The sequence below is a fragment of the Cydia fagiglandana genome, chromosome 20 (assembly GCF_963556715.1).
Source record: "Cydia fagiglandana chromosome 20, ilCydFagi1.1, whole genome shotgun sequence".
NCBI classification, from domain to species: Eukaryota; Metazoa; Arthropoda; class Insecta; order Lepidoptera; family Tortricidae; genus Cydia; species Cydia fagiglandana.
In genome coordinates this window covers 6,514,677-6,527,356 of record NC_085951.1, presented here as the reverse complement: position 1 = coordinate 6,527,356, position 12,680 = coordinate 6,514,677, and the positions used below count along the sequence as shown (strand labels likewise).

Genomic DNA, 12,680 nt, shown 5'->3' with positions numbered 1-12,680 from the left:
GCGACGCCGTATTTTGCGCCTAAAATAAAACCATTAAAACTATGCCTTGCTTGCTCACTTTTGCAAGATGCATTCTTCATTAAACAAGGATGGTATTCCTTAAAGGTTGAATTCCCGCGTAAAATAATGTTTTTTTAGAAATGGCGTGATGTTCATGCCCCACCAGACCTCGTAAGCAACGACCGTCGAGCCGCGAACATTCAGAAACCAGAAATTTACAGTTAGTTGCACAAGTGAACCAATGTTCACTACTTTGACATGTACCTTTACTTTACATAAAAACGATAACTAATTAATTTTATATTTCACTATTTTCTGTTAGTGTACTATATAGAGATGGTCTGCCATTACATAATTACAGATTGAAGCAATGGATTTTCTCTATAAGGTCATATTAGTATTGAATCAATTTTGCTCCGACCTCTTTCGATAGCAGGCCGGTTGATTAATCGGACTTAAAACTAAACTTATATCCGATGTGCATTTATTTTAATGATGTGTCATAATTGAAAATAAAACGTTAGCCATGAAACCGTTTACCAAGCCTATCAATGATTTGATTAAAAAAATGTTGGAGGAAGGGCTGTCGACTAGGAAAATAGCCAAGAAATTAACCGTAAGCCAGTCGGCTGTGCAGAGAATAAGACAAAAATGTACAAAACCTTTGAAAAAGAACAGTGGGGGGCGAACAAAAAAGTTAAGCCCGCAAGACACGCGTAGAATTGTACATTATATGGTCACTGGCGAAGCAAAATCCACATCGCATGCCGCCTCACTCTTACGAAAACAAACAGGAAAGGTCGTAAGTAAATGGACAGTGATAAGAAGTCTTCAGGGTGCAAAATTCCGAGCAGTGGAGAAGAAAAAGAAACCGCTTATTAGTAAGAAAAATGTAAAAGCTCGACAAGCATTCGTGAAGAAGTACGAAACGTGGACAGAGGAAGACTGGACGAAGGTAATTTTCTCAGATGAAACTAAAATTAACAGATACTCAACGGACGGCCGTCAATGGAATTGGAAAAGAGAAGGAGAAGGGATGAATGTGCGAGATTTCATACAAACTGTTAAACATGGAGGTGGTAACATCAAAATGTGGGGCTGTATGACTTGTTTTGGACCTGGTTCTATTCGTAAAATTGATGGGATAATGAACAAAGAGATCTATCTTGACATATTAAAGAGGCAGTTAGGGGAAACGCTGGAGAATATGCCGTTCCCAGTCAACGAAATATGGTTTCAACACGATAATGACCCTAAACACACTGCAAAAGTTGTTAAAAAATGGTTGTCTGAACAGGGTTTTCATGTGTTAGAATGGCCAGCTCAAAGTCCCGATTTAAACGATAAATATATGAGAGTCATTGACATTGGTTCACTTGTGCTACTAACTGTATTTGCTAACAACATTGTCCTTACAAAGGTACACAAATGGAATACGCAGTGATAAAAAGTGAAATAAACTGTGTGAATCGTGTTAAATGTAATGTTTTGTCATAAAGACTGCTTTTTTTCAATCAATTGTTTTTTTTTCCTAATTATACATTTTTTATACACGAAAGAAAAAATAATTGGTAATATGAGATTTGATCAAGTCCAGCATAATTCATATAAATATAATGAAATTCATTGGTACCTATACAATCAAATAAGCTATTTTATGCTGAATTCAATTCAATCATACATATTTTTGAGAAATCGTCATATTTCTAGCACACGCCAAATTCGCGATGACCACCCATGGAGGCGCCGCCACTTGACGTATATTTTTCTAAAATGGCCGCACCACTCAACCTCAAGCCACCGTTAAATCTGAGGCGCCGCCATTCAACGGCATGTTATATCTGTCCATCTCCCGGCTCCCCACCACCATAGAGACCTAGCCAGACAATGCCACTCTAGGGGATATGCAAATATTCAGAAAATGTATGAATTTTAATACAACATAAACATCAAATAACTAAAAGTCAAAAAACGTACTTTTGATTCGAAAAATTTTGCGTCACGTTGCGTCCTCTCACACAACCTAATAGCACGTGGCACTCGTTTCGACTGAATGCGCTGACTGAGTGAAGGGGGCACCACTGTCTATCACTTAATAGCAGCGGAGTGGTATTTTGTCTATTAGATAAACCTACAGAGCAATAGTTACTTTCCACCCGCAGTTACCTTTGTCCCCGCTCTCCCCTATATTTCACTTGAACAAGCATGCAAATTTTGCTTAGTAGCTAGGTAGTATAACTAAATATATACAAATTGAAGCTAAGCTAAGGTAAGTTATATAATAATAACATCGTCGGAATACACATATGATTTTAATGAAATTGTCATTGAATTGATTTGTGCCTTATCGAAAGCCCTATTAATTAGAGTAGTACCTAAATAACTTTTTTCATTTGACGACTTCTGTATTTATTCGGTTTATATAGTTCGAGTATCTAATGAATTCGATTATTTAGTTAATTTACATTTAAGTACGTCACATGTGACATGAACAGACAAGGAGAGCAAGATAAAATATATTGTTTTGTCTTCCTTCTTTCAATGGAACTTTTTTAGAGTTTCTCTTCCTCAAAGGAGGCTAGTGGTTAAGACGAAACTCAAAATACTCTCATTTGCATCTTAAAAAAAACAGGATGGGTCACTGACCTGTCCCGGTAAAGTGAGGTAGTGTGAGTGACGTTTGCTTGTGTGTGAAATGGGGTAATTTGACAGAATCTGAAAATTTTCCCCGGGCATACCTCACCTTAAGTGCAAAACTTGGAATGAATAAAAGTTTGTATTCACAACCCTCCATTTCTGCCATTGTGTTCTTAATCCCTAGTCCGAGTTTACTTTCTTTTATAATTTTATTTTTTACGGCTTCTGCAAGCATAAAACTGCATCTTGAATAATTGTTCACTGTTATTAAAAGTTTGAATTCTTAGTTGTTTCAAACATGAGCTTTGGTCTTGCAAAGTTTTACACCCGTGCTTTTAACTTAGATATTATTTTGACTTGTTGTGTTGTTTTATTGTTTGCGAACTTTCAGTTTTGAGTGCGTGTTTTGAAATCTAAGGGATTAATGAATAATGTTTTTGTGTGGTGTAAAAAGTTACATACTTAGCTGATAACAAAATAACATAATGTGATGTTGTGTTGTTTATACTTTGTTAAAAGTTGTATGGTGCTTAGTTTATGCTGTGTGTGTGTGTGTACATTCCACTTGAAAACGAATATATAGGTAGTCTGGCAAGCCAGCTCTGTCAATAGAAAACCGGACAAGTACGAGATGGACTCTCCCAACGAGGGTTCCGTACTTTTTAGTATTTGTTGTTATAGCGGCAACAGAAATACATCATCTGTGAAAAGTTCAACTGTCTAGCTATCACGGTTCATGAGATACAGCCTGGTGACAGACAGACAGACAGACAGTGGACTCTTGGTTATAGGGTCCTGTTTTTACCCTTTGGACACGGAACCCTAAAAAAAGGCGGCAAATTTGTAAAAGTGCGAAAGGATCGATCTACCATACAAATTTTGAATTGACAAAGTTGACTTGCTAGCCTTTACCTTTAGCAACAAACCATAATTTCATGATCCCGGGTAATATTGGATTGCGCACGAAATATTTCCTACCGCGGTGGTTAAACTCTGGCTTCATCTGTAATCTGTAATTGAGAGTTGGAATCTACGTCTCTAATTTCTCTCTACACGTGTTATGAGAAATTAGTTACGTTATGTACCTAGATATTTGTATTTTAATGTTAAATAAGTAAGTAAGTTGAGTGGCAATGTGCATAACACACTTTTATGTTGTTTTACGCCGTAGTCTGTAGATATGGTATACGAACAATCGTTTGAAACTTTAGCGCCTAGTCGCATTTTGATTTGCCATTTTAGAAGTTATTGCCGCAACTATAATTTGTATTCCACATATTTTGAGTACGGTGGCGTCTACATCTCTATATATTGATAACTTTAAAACGCAAAACTCGTAACATTGTATTGAGATGACAGCTGTTATCATATCCAAGCTATGTGAAAAATACTAGAAGTAACTAAAGTAACATTTCAATCAACGATAGTGTAGCTGCCTTGAGAAGGGAAGGGCGGTATCTGAAATGTTTTTATGCGACAAAGTACTAAAGGTAGATGTATATCAATGGCGGAGCGTCCATATAATTTAATTTACATCGGCTATCGATTTTCTAACAGATTAGTATTTTCACCAAATTAGCCCGGACCTTTCTACTAATATTTTGGACGCGATGCCACTGATGTATATCAGCTTTATGGACCAACTTGAGTACATGTATATAGCTTTGTTGTGTAGTTTTCGCTGTCACCTAGTGCATGCGTCCGCCTGCCCTCACACATGTGTCATGTGCAGCGCTGCGCCCTGCACTGTGTACAGGCGCCTTTGCTCTGGCCCCTTGTGTATAGACTGGTATGTTGTGTTTTATTTTATTTTTTAAATTTATTTTAGTCGCCCTAGTACCTACCTATACCTACTTTGTTTTTGTTTTTAGTATCGATTCGTACACCGCCTTCGGCCCGACCTTACTTGAAAACTTAATTGAAAAAAACATTACTAACATAATGACTAATTTCGTAATTTCATCTGGGGATGCTCTCATAAAAACTTTTTAAATAAAATTACCGAAACGCAAGTCTCTAAAACATTGTTAGATTAATCGAAAAATAATACGAGTACATTTATTTTTAAATAGGTACTTAATATTTAAAACCATTCGCAGTATCGTGTTACCGATTGGCATCGACGGTTGTGTGTGAAAAAGACGGTTGTATTATTAAAAGCTCAGTTTTTTACTCAACCCTTGTAATGGGTAATCCTTGTTGGTTCGATTTGCGTGCCCAAGTTAATTAATGTATCCTCCCCGTGGCGAGATGCCTATTCAGACCTTAGCTATTTATTTTGATGAAAAATACGAAAAAACAAGTCTGTGGCCTATTTTATAAAGCTACAAGTTACAATTTACAAGCGGAAGTCTCTTTCTGACCCTATGTGTTAGAAAGAGACTTCCGCTTGTAAATTGTAACTTGTAGCTTTATAAAATTAGGCCCTGGCCGTCATTGTTTCGCCGAATTCAATTAAACACTTTCCGATGTTTTGTTTCTGTCAAGGGAAAGTAATTGGAAAACTTAGAATGCTCGACATGGAAAATGGAAAATTTCTCGGCTCGTGCGGGATTAAACTTTAGGCGTTATTGGATAATCGAATCGAATTACTCCTCTGATCCACGCCTAAGAAGGCGCGTGTTCTATCATAAATCATAAGAGAACTAGGTATCTTATTAACGGCACTTCCAATCTTATTGATAAATTGTTATTAGTTAACAAAGCAATTATGTACTTATTAAGAAAAACTTTCCATTTTGTTTACACTTAAATACAGAGAACATGAAACACTATGTTGCAAGTTACGATTGTATTACGACATTTCATTTCGACAACGAAAAAGTGACTGTGATATATTGTTGTTCTACAGCGTGTATTGGGCGATGTCGCTGCAAGTGTGCGTGTGGGAGGTGGTGTACGTGCACGTGCACCGCGCGCCCGGCGCCGACGCGCTCATCCTCGTGGGGCAGGACGGCGTGCAGCGCCCGCCCATACACTTCCCTAAAGGTGAGCATGACTACTGTTCCACAGCACAGGTATAACCGATGTCTGCAAGTGTGCGTGTGGGAGGTGGTGTACGTGCACGTGCACCGCGCGCCCGGCGCCGACGCGCTCATCCTCGTGGGGCAGGACGGCGTGCAGCGCCCGCCCATACACTTCCCTAAAGGTGAGCATGACTACTGTTCCACAGTACAGGTATAACCGATGTCTGCAAGTGTGCGTGTGGGAGGTAGTGTACGTGCACGTGCACCGCGCGCCCGGCGTCGACGCGCTCATCCTCGTGGAGCAGGACGGCGTGCAGCGCCCGCCCATACACTTCCCTAAAGGTGAGCATGACTACTGTTCCACAGCACAGGTATAACCGATGTCTGCAAGTGTGCGTGTGGGAGGTAGTGTACGTGCACGTGCACCGCGCGCCCGGCGTCGACGCGCTCATCCTCGTGGAGCAGGACGGCGTGCAGCGCCCGCCCATACACTTCCCTAAAGGTGAGCATGACTACTGTTCCACAGCACAGGTATAACCGATGTCTGCAAGTGTGCGTATGGGAGGTATAGTGTACTTGCATCTTGATGTTCCAGATCCAGCCTATTCTAGGTGATCCTGAAGATAAAAAAACGATATTTTCTAAACAAGGATAAATATTAACATTATCAGATTTATTTGGTAAAACTAAAAAAAGGATACAAACTACAAATTACCTACAACTATTAGCTTACGAATAAAAATTAAAACTATAAATTTTAAAAGATAAACCGCTCCCCGCCGTTCCCGATGCAAAGGTGCCCATGATGCTCGCAGTATTTCCACTATGGACAGCCTTTGCCCAAGGAACGACTCGTAGCAGGGCTCTTCTATTCCCCTTTCTGTCTGAGTCGACGTCCTAAATCGCGTGTGAGCTTATAACCTCATTAAATACGTAATGAAAATTTACCTGATTCAAGAAGGTGCTGTTTTCTATTATTCTTAGCTTAACATTTAAATATTTGTTACGCAGGTGGTCATCTTCTGTCATTTCTGAGCAACTTGGAAACAGGACTACTACCGCACGGACAACTCGATCCTCCACTTTGGTCACAAAGAGGAACTGGAAAGGTAAAACACAATTAATTTAAACATGTCACTTAGAAGTGTACCTAAGATACGTAATTCTTTTGGCATAACCAGTGGCGTAGTTGGTGTGAGCGATGTGGGCCGGCCCTTTGGGTCGCGAGACCCTTTCGGGCACAGTGAAAGAAAAGGGCCTCGCAGATGTGATTTCGCCCACGGCTAGATTAGTTCACGCTACGCCACTGGTCTTAACTCTGGGATGGTTTCAGATGAAGTGATTCACGCACGAAATTGCCAAAATACGCGATTAACTACTAACCAAAAGTCCATCCCTTGTTATGTTTCACTTTGCTTTCTGCTATAATTAATGTGCGCCTGTCGAATGATAGCAAATAAAACCCCAATCCTAAAATATCTGCATAATTATCTTTCCCCTTTTTTTAGGTGTTTGGGCGCGGTAAAGGGCGTCGGCGTCCAATGCCAAGCCTCTGCGAGAGCGCGGAGACTGACGAAACTGAATGGGAGGAAGCGGCTGGGGACTACGTCTTCCGAATTGTCAACAACGCCATAGCCGACCGCGAAGGTAATAGATTTAGGGCTCCTCTACACGATCCCGGCCACTCCAAGGGACGCATTTATGTGTTAGAGGGAGCAAGTGATATTGCTATCTCATTCTACCGCACGGCTGCGTCCCTTGGAGTGGCCGGAGTGGGCCCATCTTGTAGAGGAGCCATTAGATTTAGACCCAGTAAAGGCGCCCTGAGGTTCTAAATATTAATTGTTTCATGCCTGCGTTGTTGCGACCCGGTGAAGTACCAGTGTAGCTGATCTCGACTGTTACAAAGTGGCTGACTGTGAAATTGAGTGTGTGAGTGGGTGACTGTGTCAAGATGATAATTAGATAATTACACTAAAAATCTGCTACATCCCTCAAAATTATGGTTATCTTCTCATCATGATCGTCAAAAATTACATTATAAATTTAAAATAATAAAATTAATAGCGTCTCCCAATAAGGATCGTCATGTACAAAGAAAAACATGTCAAACAATTGAATATAAACCAAGTTAACATTAAAGTCGATGTCAACGTAAATAATTTGCAATTGTAAAATAAAGAAAAAAATATCACAAACGAACAAAATGATATGTTTAAAATACAAATCAACAATTTAATAATAAATAAATACCAGTAAAGCTAGAACATGTAGTATTAAAGGTCGATGACATGGTTGCCAATTAATTCTCTGCTCTGCTATATGTATATAGCAAAAGCGTTGAGAAAGTGAAAAGGGAAGAATGTACTCTAGATTGGTGATGCCATGCTATGCAATTCTGGTACGAAAAGTCTAACTTTCGTTAGCTCTGCTCTAAATTAATATACCTAGAGTAAGGTCATGGTAGATGGCAAGTTCTATTTACATACATACATACATACAATACATATAATCACGCCTTATTTCCCGGAGGGGTAGGCAGAGACCACGGATTTCCACATGCTACGATCCTGACATACCTCTTTCGCTTCCTTCACTTTCATAACATTCCTCATACACGCTCGCCGGTAGGGTACTCTTGATTTGGCCTTTCTTCAGGATCTCCCCGATCTGATCAGATCATATTCATAGCCTTTTGACAATTTTTTCTTGACACAAAATAAAGTTTCTTTGCAATGTTTCCAGCGATGCGCCACTCACTCCTAGAGCGTTGCGTGCAGTCCCCACCGCGCACACCACGGCGTCCGCTCGCGTCCACTTCCACCACATCATCAGACTCTAGCACCATGTCTGTGGACTGCCCGCCTTCCGCAGGCCTTAACGGGCATCCACCGGCGCTGATACAGCATCACCCGATAGAACAGGTATTATCCCAACCTCATCACACTCCAATAGGTTTAGTTTAACTCGACTGAACACAGGGCACAAACGGCACAGACCTGAGGCGCATCTCGTGATCGAGAGGGAACGAACTGAAATATAGACATTATGCGCTCAAGTGCCTTAACGTATTTAAGTATGTAATTCCAAAATAATTAAATGAAAACAGAGTTTCCTCACCCTGCTTTTTAGTTACCAAAAACAAGGCTATTTTTACAAGTAACTATGAATACCTTGTCGAACCAGAACATTGTTTTATTTTAATTTTCTTATTTATTCCAGTCGGCGTCAATCGAGCTAGTGTGCAGTACGATGCGTCGGCAGATTATCTCCCGCGCGTTCTATGGCTGGCTGGCGTACTGCAGACATCTCTCCACTGTTCGCACACACTTGAGCGGCTTGGTACACCCAAATATTGTTCCAAGAGGTATTTACTGTCACTGACCTTATTCATGTCTTTTGAATATTATGTGATAAACATTAATGGTGATGTTTTCCAACCAAACTCTTCCTTATAAACTTTTTATGGTTGGAAATGTACTCGTATACTTATAATAATTAGGAATTCAGATGTAAAGTAGATATGTCAAATTTGAGGTTTAGAGCAAGAGTATTGATTTGATTTAAGAAATTTCTGGTTCCATGTATCCTAAATTATAAATTCAAACAGTATTTCACCAATGTGTCGCTTACGATAGCTTTTAAAACGAAATGCTTCTGAAAACTAATTTTCAATTGTAAGTACTTTTGTTCTGATGCCTTTCCAATGCCTGCTTAATTTTAAAGAGTTTAGAATGTCAAACCAGAACTCAGATTCCTAGCATTCTCACAGAAATCAGGAGTAGCATCTTGCGACATTATGGTGGAAGGTTCCAACAATAACTAAATAACTCTGGGTAATTCACTCTTCAGAGGGCGCCGAGGGTGGTCTGACAGAGGAACGGTGGAGAGCCATGACGGATGAACACGGCGCCGTCAGCGATAAAGATGAAGTATACCGGCTGGTGTACTACGGTGGTGTACAGCACGATATACGGCGGGAAGTGTGGCCGTATCTACTTGGATATTATGAGTAAGTTCCTTTTCTTTAGAAAATTGCATGAGAATTTTCGCAAGGGCTCTGTAACTCTTTAATATTATCGCTTCTGAAATGACCATTTAAATGACGTATATCTCGTATATATTCTACATTGTCACATTTAAAACTTATATCCCTTGTTCTCTTGTGTAGATTTGGCTCAACAACAGAAGAGCGCGCAGAACAAGACGCAGCTTGCCGCCGACAGTATGAGACCGTGATGTCGGAGTGGCTCTGCGTGGAGGCCATCGTACGGCAGCGGGACCGGGAGGCCACGGCGGCTTCCATAGCTCGACTGAGCGAGGCTTCTGGGAGGCTAAAGCCAGCTGAGAATGCATCGCCGAGCGAGGTACTATCAACGCACAATCAACCAATTGACTTTTGGTAACCATTGGAGTTCCACGGGTATTGGAGGCACATGCCAGCCAAAACTTACCTTGAGTTTTTACATTTTGAATTGAATTCTTATAGTTTTTTTCTGAGGCGATATCGCATCTGTTGATCTCAATGGTAGTCAGTCAAGTAATCTGTGTTAATATTAATCGAATTCAGACCACACTGTCACAAAACAGATAAGTACAGAAGTCAATCACATGTATGTACTTTACTTTTCATACCTACGCTCGGCGGTCGCTCTAGGGTTGCGATTGTTGCGAACTATGACTTATGCACAAAAAACTATCGTGGTAGTGGCACTCGTATCCATCGTATCATATCTCGTATCTAGTTGTTTGATTTATTGTTGAGGATGAAACGGGAAGAATGGAAATATAAATTAATAATAACATTAATAACTCAAATAGGTATTTTCATTTTAATGTCATTGTTATATTACAAATTAGCCACAGAAAATATCTTGCGATGATTTCGAGATTGGCGAAATGCACGATATTTTAAAGTGAAAAAAAAAAAAAAAAATCTGTTTATTTCATAAAAAAAAAGCATGCATATTTACAATCTTAACTACTAATCTTAAATTAAAAAGATTTTTTGAGTTAAGGAGTCTAGGTTATAATTAATTATACACTATTATTAATTTTGTTATTTTTCTATAAGATTCTATAAGATAGGGATATTCGATTATTCTCTCATTTTAAGCATGTGTAATAAAATCGCATTCTCATGTACAATGTAATAAATTCGCATACGCATTCTCTCTGAAACCACTGGTAGCTTAAAAAACGACAATTCACCGGTTAATATTGAATTTAAACAACCGTCCACTGTACAGTTATAATAACTTTTTGTTTTGTTTCTCCATTATTGCACAAAAAAGTTCACAGACGCGTGTCTCAAGCGGATGGCACTCGCGCTCGCACTGGTCCCAACTGGTCCGAGATAACGTGTCCGTGAGAAGTGTCTATGTGTGCGTTGCTCGAGCGCGCTTTGTATGTAGATTGATTTCTGTACCTATCTCTTTTGTGACACTGTTGCTTAAATGATAAAGCTATTAATCTAATTTCTAAATATTGGCAAGATAAATCACAACAAAAACTATTTTCAGGTATTCGAAGACGACTGCAGCATTATATCAGACAATCCACCAGTGGTTTCACCTGAACCCAACGAAACCGAACAGAAGAAACCAGATACAAAACCGGTTCTATCCAGAGCACCGAGCATAGATGAAGTAGACAACATAGAGATGGATTCAGAAGATAAAGAGAATATAAACGGAGAGACTGAGAAGGGTGATAGTAGGGATGTAGATTTAGACAGTCTTAAAGACTTAGATGAAGAGGAAGAAGTACACATTAAGAGTACAGTTGAGAATCCTGATATGAGAAGGGAGAGCATAGCTGAGATAAAGAGGTTAGCTGAAGGTATAGTGCAGACGGGCGGTGGGCGAGGACCGTTGTGTAGCGTGGATAGTGCGAATATAAACCTTAATGGGAACGACTTAAGGTCGTCGTTGGACGAGAGCGTGCCAACTGCTCCGCCACCGCAGCAGCAGCATACGAGTGTGATTATTACAAATCCATCAGTCGACCTAGCTGCGGGCGGGTCGCCTGCATCAGGAGGAACCACAGGTAAGATATAGTTGGTCAAACCAAATTTGTTAGTAAATAAGAACAAAAAAACTATACTAATACTTTTCTTTTGGGTGCTAGTACTAGTGTAAGACAAAGATGGTATGATTCTCTCTGTCTATGTTTTCAAATGAGACAGTCCTTTGACAAACTATATTATGAAACATTTTTCTAACACAAAACGTTTATTTTAAGCTACCCAACGCCAACGCCTCAAAGTACCTAATAAAAACTTTGTAGTTCAGAAGAAAATTAATAGAATAGAATTCTTTATTGCGAAAGCATGGTACAATTATAGTTAGTAAAATACTTTTTTACATTACCTATTCGAAAAAGGGCTTTTTCTTGGTGTACCCTTGTTTTGCCGACAAACTTTTCATCGAATATTATTTCATCGACAACGATTCATCGAAACGTTAGTACTAGTAATATTGTTTGGCGTTATTTTGTTTCATATACTATTTATTTCAATTTTTCTTACTGCGTAGAAATACTATTCATCGAATATTGCTTGATCGCTTATTCGTTTCAAATTATTTTAATTGGCACAACTACTAAACATTGCAATTCATTTGTTCAACGTATTACTTTAATACATTTTTCTGTTGTAACAATTTTAGGTTTCGGTTAGGTTAGAGCTGCGATCCCACACAGAAACGAACGGCTATCAAAGTCATTTTAGGTTAGGTTAGAACTGCGACCCCACACAGAAACGAACGGCTTTAAAAGTAGGTTTAGGTTAGGTTAGAACTGCGACCCCACACAGAAACGAACGGCTTTCAAAGTGGGTTTAGGTTAGGTTTGAACTGCCACCCCACACAGAAACGAACGGCTTTCAAAGTAGGTTTAGGTTAGGTTAGAACTGCGACCCCACACAGAAAATAACGGCTTTCAAAGTAGGTTTAGGTTAGGTTAGAACTGCGACTCCACACATAAACGAATGGCTTTCAAAGTGGGTTTAGGTTAGGTTAGAACTGCGACCCCACACAGAAAATAATGGCTTTTAAAGTAGGTTTAGGTTAGGTTAGA

The 12,680-nt window shown here is 39.6% G+C and overlaps 1 protein-coding gene across 1 annotated transcript in view; it reads left to right on the top strand.

The window, feature by feature from the left end:
- The window catches only part of LOC134674922 (small G protein signaling modulator 2-like), a 136,017-nt gene that overhangs the window by 105,022 nt on the left and 18,315 nt on the right, over positions 1–12,680 (top strand). The window contains exons 9-17 of the mRNA XM_063533083.1: positions 4,313–4,426; positions 5,489–5,625; positions 6,615–6,712; positions 7,112–7,250; positions 8,349–8,527; positions 8,826–8,970; positions 9,456–9,615; positions 9,775–9,970; positions 11,126–11,651. Coding sequence (XP_063389153.1) covers positions 4,313–4,426; positions 5,489–5,625; positions 6,615–6,712; positions 7,112–7,250; positions 8,349–8,527; positions 8,826–8,970; positions 9,456–9,615; positions 9,775–9,970; positions 11,126–11,651 — 1,694 coding nt within the window. The remainder of the gene's footprint in view (positions 1–4,312; positions 4,427–5,488; positions 5,626–6,614; positions 6,713–7,111; positions 7,251–8,348; positions 8,528–8,825; positions 8,971–9,455; positions 9,616–9,774; positions 9,971–11,125; positions 11,652–12,680) is intronic.